Source organism: Panthera tigris, chromosome C2 (genome assembly GCF_018350195.1).
Source record: "Panthera tigris isolate Pti1 chromosome C2, P.tigris_Pti1_mat1.1, whole genome shotgun sequence".
NCBI classification, from domain to species: Eukaryota; Metazoa; Chordata; class Mammalia; order Carnivora; family Felidae; genus Panthera; species Panthera tigris.
In genome coordinates this window covers 5,982,513-5,990,608 of record NC_056668.1, presented here as the reverse complement: position 1 = coordinate 5,990,608, position 8,096 = coordinate 5,982,513, and the positions used below count along the sequence as shown (strand labels likewise).

The 8,096-nt window shown below is 52.0% G+C and overlaps 1 protein-coding gene across 3 annotated transcripts in view; it reads left to right on the top strand.

The window, feature by feature from the left end:
• The first annotated feature begins 2,860 nt into the window (after positions 1 to 2,860).
• Positions 2,861 to 8,096, top strand: part of IGSF5 (immunoglobulin superfamily member 5) — a 51,557-nt gene continuing 46,321 nt past the window's right edge. The window contains exons 1-3 of one of the 3 annotated variants that reach the window (XM_015541241.2): positions 2,861 to 3,026; positions 3,329 to 3,393; positions 7,082 to 7,159. In XM_015541241.2, the coding sequence (XP_015396727.1) occupies positions 7,102 to 7,159 (58 nt within the window). In that variant the 5' untranslated portion in view covers positions 2,861 to 3,026; positions 3,329 to 3,393; positions 7,082 to 7,101. The other 2 variants (XM_015541240.2, XM_042956811.1) reach the window with 2 other exon arrangements.

The window sequence follows — 8,096 nt, the reverse complement described above, 5'->3', positions numbered from 1 at the left end:
AACGCCTTTCCTCAGGGAACCCCCCTCCCAACCCCTGCACCTTCAACAAAGCTTTTTTAGGGGTCTTTACCACAATTTGAATTTTAGTGTGAGTATGTTTCAGGTAGATTTGAACTTTGTGATTTTAAAATAGCATAGGCTAGGGGCGCCTGGGTGGCTCAGTTGGTTGGGCGTCGGATTTCGGCTCAGGTCATGATCCCGCACTTCGTGGGTTCCAGCCCCGCAGGGTCTGTGCTGATGGCTCAGAGCCCGGAGCCTGCTTCAGATTCTGTGTCTCCCTCTCTCTCTGTCCCTCCCCTGCTTACACTCTGTCTCTCTGTCTCCTAAAAATAAATAAATATTAAAAAAATTTAAAATAGCATAGGCTAAAAATATTAGTACATCTGTCTTTATGCTCAAACTTTGAAATAATGAAAACCTCTCAAAGTCCAAAAAAAAAAAAAAAAAAAAAAGTCCCTCGAGACCACACAGTCTCAGAGTTGCATTTCCAGTGATTTGGAAACAGGGTTTCCAGGCTGGGTAGCTGGTAGACAGAAGTGCCCAGGCCCAGGGTCTGCATCTTTGGGGCACCTCCGAGGTGGTTACTGTTGTTACGTACGCACGTCATACAGCACTTGTAGGGGATCAGAATATAGCACCCTGGAATGGGCCAGGTTGTCATAAGAATTATCGTAAGCTGAAGATAACTGAGAAACAGCAGACCCCAAACTTTGCCTCCCCTCGCGGGTATCAGGAAGGGCAAACACCATCTTCATCACTGGGGGCTCTTCTCAGAATGGTTACAACAAACCTGACCCGATACAACCCTTACCTTCCTTTTAGTCTCCCCCCCGCCCCCCCAACCCTGTCTTCACCTTCCCACAGTTTGCCACACTTAAAAGCCTGGACTTCTTTTCCTTTGCCCTGTCACTTCTCTTCAAGTGTATTGTCTTGTTAAGACTCCTTTGAGTACTCAGCACCGAGTTTCCCCCACCTGTATGCATCAATAAACTCTTGATATCTTGCTGTTCTCTTGTTTTCTCTTGTCAATCTGTCTTTTGTCAGTTTAATTCTCAGGCCCTACCCACCAAACCAAGGAGGGTATGGGAACAAATCTTTCCCCTCCCCTACACTCTCATTGTTATCATAACTCAAAATTTCTAGAAGCTCTAACAATAGTCTCCAGTAGTTATGCTGAGGCTGAGCTGTGCTCTGAAGGTCAGTGCTTGGGACTCCTGGTGCTGACTGATATTCTTCTTCTTCTTCTTTTTTTTTTTTTTTTACATTTATTCACTTTTGAGAGACAGAGAGGGACCACAAGCGGGGGAGGGGAAGAGAGAGAGGGAGACACAGAATCTGAAGCAGGCTCCAGGCTCTGAGCTGTCAGCACTGAGCCCGGGTGCTGACTGATATTCTAAATGACTCGTGCTGAAGCCGAGAAAATGAGGAAAAGTGTATCAGGGATAAAAATCAGCTACATTGGCCTTGGGTGTTCATTTCAGTGGCTCATTGTTTGGGAATTATTTGAGTTTTGAATTATGCTTGGCCTTCAGGGACATAGCTCATAAATAAGATGCCACAACCTTGTGTATATTTGAGAGATTATTTGACTCACGTGTTGTTAACTCCTGGAATCTGTTTCGCTCACCGTTTTTTCTGACCAGCACAGGGCCTTGTAGGGGAGGAGGAAAACAAACCTTTTTCTTTGCCCTCTCAGGTACAATGCCTGGGACCTGTGAAGCCAGGTTAGCAGGATAAAGGTGTAATCTGCATGCATATAGGAACCAAGTGGTTGGAATGAATACTTATATATACCTAATTTAGAAGGGGAGAGTAAAGGCGGGGGGGTGGGGGTGTGGGGGTGTGGGGGTGTGGGGGGTGTGGGGGGGGTGGAGAAAGTCTTCTTATGGGAAAAACAAATAGGGTTTTTTTGGAAGGACAAATAGATTTTCAGTAGAAGAGACAAGAGAGGAGAAGGTTTGTGATAATGTTTATCTATACAGGTGATGAGTGGTCTTTTGAACTTATTCTCATTCAGAGTCGGAAATTCCCCCTGAAGAAGGGATCTCCAGTAGGCTTCATTAGTGGACCCACCCTATAAAGGAATTTATGGCAGCCGTATTCCCCAGTAGTTAATGCTTTTAGTCAGAAAAGGGAATCTCTAAGAAGGCTTTTTTTTTAATCTCTTAAATCTCAAATATTTTTAGCCTAAAATAAATCTCTATGCCAAACTGGCATATTTTGGGGGTGGTGTATTCTGATTCTGTTCCACTGGGGAGAACCGTTTCCCCCTATTTATTTGTTTCAGGGTCTCACGCTAAGTGCGTGATCCACACCCTCTGTTGGTGTCTATTCTGTTCAGACGCCCTTGGCTCTGAGTCCCCTGACAAGATTAAAATGCAGTGGGTGAGGGGCACCTGGGTGGCTCAGTCGGTTAAGCCACTGACTTTGGCTCTGGTCACAATCTCACAGTTTGTGGGTTCGTGCCCCACGTTGGGCTCTGTGTTGACAGCTCGGAGCCTGCTTGGGATTCTGGGTCCCCATCTCTCTCCCTAACCAACCTCCCCCTGCCCCCCGCCCCACCCCTGCTTGCGCTCTGTCTCAAAAATAAATAAACCTTAAAAAAAATTTGAAACGCAGTGGGGGAGACGAGGCAGGTGCTGAGAGAGAACGGCATGAGAACAAACAGTTCCACGTGGTGCTGCCGTGTGGTGGGTGCCAGGTGGTGGTCTCTTCCAGAATTTTCCACGGGCTCTAAGAAGCCAAGTTCCTTTGTTCAGGCTGAGTGCTGGCTGGGTGTGGGCGTGGGAGGGCCAAAGAAACCTCTTAGCAGTTTTCCTACAAATGCTCCTCGGGAAAGTGCGGCCACATTCCAGAAGGTTTCACCCTCAGGACTACTTTTCTTTCACCGAAGAGTCTTCTTGTGGGTGTGGAGGTTCTTGGCCGGAGAAGGAACCGGCTCGGCCAGCCCCAGGCCCGTGCTGACGCCAGAGATCAACAAGGTTGTCCAGGCCGGCGTCCTCGGGCAGGAAGGGCCCCCAGCCTGGGTAAGAGGACCTTCGGCCCCCAAGGGCTTGGCTCTGTGGGACTGAGAGAGACAGAGAGGGAGAGAGAGAGAGAGAGAGAGGCCCAGAAGAGGAGCCAGGGCAGAGGGCCGAGGGGAAGCAGTGGTGGCCCCGGAGGCCGTGACCTTCTCAGGCCCCGCTGGGTGGCCTGGCTTGCTGTTTGGGGCTGGCTAATGATTAGCAGGGAAAATGTCACTCTGGGGCATGCACACCTTCCGGGAGCGAGGGGCCAGTGGCAGGCAGGGGCCACCTCTGTGTTTACAGCCCGGCCTGTGACGTGACAGGGCCATTTCAAGAGGAACTTCCTGCTAACTGGCGACCCGGGTGGAGATTCTCGGCGGCCACACAGGTTTGTTCCTGCGTTTGCGTGGAGGGAGGGTGGAGGCCCAGATGCCTCTGGGATCAGAGAACCTTCTGTGACGCCGGAAGAGGAGAACTTCCTGCCCGAGGTGAGCCATCTCCAGCCAGCGGTGGGCGTCCGTCCAGCGGGTCCGCGGGCACCTGTCTCGGGCCGAGGGGCGGGTCGCTCGCTTTCCCCGGGAAAGTGTCCCAGGACCAAACACACACCCTTTGTTTCCCAACTTCCAGCCAGTTAAACATTAAGAAAGCAGGCTGTTCGGGGAGTTCAGGAATTCAAGATGACTTCTGATGGAGCGAGAGCCTCTGTCATAGCATGCCGCTGTCTGGGGGCAGCGAGAGCTGAGAGCCAGCTGGGATTTGGGGGGGGGGGGGAGTCAGGATTCCAGGGCTGGAACGTCACCGTGGCCCCATGGGTCATTCCCCGCACTTGTAAATGCCGTTTCTCCTCCTGTGGGAAGGAGAGCCTCACGGAAGTCTCCGGAAGCCCTCACGAGGGCCTCATTCCTGCAGGCAGGACAGCCCCTCCGGATGTAGGGGTGCAGGACGTGGGCTTGTCCGAGTGCAGCCTTTATGTATATTTAGGCACAGACGTTTGCAGCGAGCCCCTTGCGTGGATTTTGCTGTGACGGATTCTCGCTCACCCTGACCAGCACCCAGCTTTCTTTTTGGGTCTTGGCTTCATGCTGCTGCCTGTAGCAAGAAGTGTGGCAGGCACCTTGGCAAAGCTCTTTCCAGGGACCCAGAAACGAGGGCTTGCGTGTGGGGGTCACTGAGTGAGATAATGAAACGCGGCAGTTTCCTTTCCTGAGATCAGTGCGGTGGCCCCTCACACACCTTCCGTGTGGTTTTTGCCTTGTCAGGGCAGTAAGGGAGTGGTTGGAGGTTAACTCCTGTTTAGTACAAATAAAAAAAACCTTTTTTTTAATGTTTATTTTTGAGAGAGAGACAGTGAGAGTGGGGGAGAGGCAGAGAGAGAGAGAGGGAGACACAGAATCGGAAACAGGCTCCAGGCTTGAGCTGTCAGCACTGAGCCCAACGCGGGGCTCGAACCCACGAGCTGTGAGATCATGACCTGAGCCGAAGTCGGATGCTTCACGGACTGAGCCCCACAGGCGCACCAGTACAGTTTTCTTTTTAAAGTTATTTATTTAGTTTGAGAGAGAGAGAAAAAGCAAGTGGGGGAGGAGCAGAGAGAGAGGGACACAGAGAGAGAATCCCAAGCAGGCTCAGCTCTGTCAGTGCAGAGCCCGACATGGGCTGGAACCCATGAACCTGTGAGATCATGGCCGGAGCTGAAGTCAGTTGCTCCACAGACTGAGCCACGCGGGTGTCCTGTGTTTAGTACCGTTTAACAAGACTTAAGACTTTAAGAAGACTTTGCAGGTTTTCAACGAGAAGTAGGTACTTCAAGTCTTCCATAACAAAATGACTGGGAAGTGAAATCTCCGGGGTCTGTCCAACTATCCCACAGAGATGTTAACTTGCAAATTACCTGGCAATAGGTCCTCATTTAATTAAAGCGAAGGGACGGCTCGTTTCTGCACACATCCTTCAAATACCAGCCCGGCACAAATCCACTCCTGCAGCAATCCTGCCCCGGGGGCTCCCTGGACCTCACTGGGCGCTCCTGCCCTGCCCGTCCTGGGGATTCTGCTGGGCTCTGGGGAAACACAGTCACCGCTCTTACAGAGAAGAAGCCAGAATGGCGTGTGAGGGACGGAGGCCGAACAGAGGCTTTAGAAAACACAGCACTCAGACTCGGTCTGACTCAGCACGGTTATCGGTATTTCCTAATGGACCTTAAACTTCGGCTGCAATTTCAATAAGCACTGGGTCCAAGCTTGGCATTTATGGCCTTCGGTGAGATGCGTAATCTTCTCTACGAGGGCTGTCTCCCGCATCCTCAGCTGGGGTGTAGCCTTCTAGACGACCGGTCTAGCCACCGACTTGTCAGAGCGGTGTGCATTGAACCTTGCAAATTAGTAAATGATTTATTGGCACTTCATAATTGGGGACCTGGAGCCCGTCTGGGAGGGCTGGGGTTTCAGTCCGGCCTGGGTAAGCTTGCCGCCCCGGCCTATTTGTGGAGCTCTGCAGCGTGTGTTTTAGACCCCGCGGGGGCCGGGGTCCCCACAGCGGCACCGACTTTGAACCTTGCGCCGTGCCGTGCACGCAAGTGGTTATGGTTTAGCACGCATGCTGAGTTTTGCTTTCCCAACACATCAGAGAAACAGAGGGGTGGAAACCCGCGTTCCTTCTCGTGAGCCCCGAATAGCCAGGATCACTGCTTCAGCGTGAAATGGGTTCCGCAGACGTGAGGTGTGGTGGTTACTTGTGCCTGTTTCACTTCCTGTGTTTGTGCTTTTGTGTTGCTGTGGGGTCGGCCTCTTTCGGCTGTAGGAGAGGAAAGGGGACGGGAGCCCTGGACAGGTGTCAGCCCATTACAAAATCCCACCGCTGTGGGGGGGGGGGTGTCTCTGATGAAACCCGGTGCCCCACATTTCAGAGGGAGGGTCCCGCCCGCCCCCCGTCCCCAGTTGATGGGGCTGTGACGTCTGTGTGAACCCCAAAGCCAAAGTGAAAACCATCCCCTGGTTAGGGAGCTGTGCTCCACATGGTGGTGGTGTTGAAGACTGTGAAAGAAAGAGACCCTTTGCTGAGCCAAGGGGCCATTGTTTTTGCGGGCAGTTCCCCACACGTTCAGTGGGTGATTTACCTTACATGCTCCAGTGGGACCACACGTTGCTGGTGACTGTGTTGCATGGGCCTACCACAGGGAAGAAGGAAAAAATAAAAATAAAAAGAGAACATGTAGGGATGGAGGGGTGAGCAAGAGGTTTATCCAAGAACAAAGGGATTGGAAGGAAGGGCCAAGAGGTGCACACGACAGGTTCCCCATGAGCTGCCTAGGGCTCAGTCTACCCTGAACTCTCCTAGCTCTGACCTCTCCCCCTCTCCCTCACCCTTGACTCCACCCCAATGCCAGTGCCTCTCAAACATGCCAGGCATGGTCCCACCCCGGGGCCTTTGCACCTGCTGCCCCTGTGCCTGGAAAGCTCCTTTGCAAATATCCACGTGGCTGTCACCTCACCTCCTTCACTGTTCACGGAGCATCTTCTCGGGAGACTTTCTGTGACTTGCCTGTTTGTAATTACAGCCGGCCACCCCATGCACGCACACGACCCCTTGCAGACGTCCCCCTGTTCTCTCTCTATATATACCTTTTGGCACCTTCTAATAAGCTTATGTTCTATTTCGCCTGTTTTCCCTTTTGGTAACGTGAACTTGTTACGGGGAGGATTTTTTTTTCCCCTCAGTGATTAAAACATCATGATTGAAATGAAAAGCAGCAAGCCCTCGCCCCTACATCCTGGCGAGTCAGTCAGCAGTAAGGCTATACCGTCTGCCTTCCATAACTTACACCTGGACTGGGGAGCAAGATCGTTTAATGCAGGGATTCTCCAACTTGAGCCTGGGCCAGAATTGGTTCACTGTTTAATTGTTTGGACAGATTTGTGTGCTCGCCCCTGGAGCTTCTGATCCAGCAGGTTTGGGGTGAGGCTGGTGCCACCGACCGTCCATCCACGGACACCCATGAGCCGGTAGGGGCTCTGCGTACTTGGGATGCCAAACGCTCGTCAGTGACAGATGGTTACCTGGCTGCTTTGTTTTCCCAGGGTGAAGAAGACGCGTGGTGATGGAGGGCAGGTGGAAAGGCATCTCGACCGTGCTGGTCATCCTGGCTGGGCTGGCAGGTAGGGGTCTCCTGAGCTTGGTGGAATGTTCCTGGGCATCTGCTGGAAGCGGGCAGGAGGGAACCCAGAGGAAGCTTCCTGGATACGTGGCTGCCAGAAGCTTCTTCCTTGGGCCTTTCTCACTGCTTCCTCTTTCCACAGAAGGGTCTCTTTCCTTGGGTGCACTTCCTGCTCTCTTGACTGAATTTCCTACCGGTCCTTCCACTGGGTCGTCTCTGCTGTGAGCGTTTGCCCTTCCATTCCTCCCTGTAAGTCATTGTCCTGTCCTCTGCCTGCTTTTCTCTTCTTCCATTTCTATCTGGCCTTCAAGGAAGGCCCAATTCAGACATCACCTCCTCCCTGAAGCCCTCCTGACCTTGCCGTTTTCGGGGTAATAATCCCAGCTCCCATTTACTGACAGGGGAAGGGCCCACCGCTGTTTCTCCCATCAGCTTCTCCTCGTCCTGGATCGCCCCCAGGGGGTCAGTCCAAAGGGACTCCAGGGGGTCCCAGGCCAGGGTCTCCCGATCACACTCTGCTTTGCAGGAGGTGGAGCTTGAGACTGCGGGGTCCTCGGGGTGACTGGAGTTGGTTCCCCCAGCTTTCTTTTGATTATGTCTTGCCTAGACTTCTTAGAGGGTAGCCATCCTGTATTTCTTGTGCAGTGATTTCAAGGCATTGTACTGAAGAATGATGAACATGTAGAAAAGCTCACAAGTCACAGAGGTACAGCTTGATGAATTTTCACAAACTGAACACCTTCGTGTATTAACAGTGAGACCAAGAACCTCCCGTGAATGCCTCCCTTTTGGTCATTCTGATACCCCTCCCCCAATATTCGATATTTATTGAAAAACGGAAAAGAATGAAATAATATAGGGACTCTCAGAGTGTGTTATAGGCAATAAGGACTCTTTTGTAAGTTTTGGTTTGGAGTATGTTGAGACATTAAGCCCAG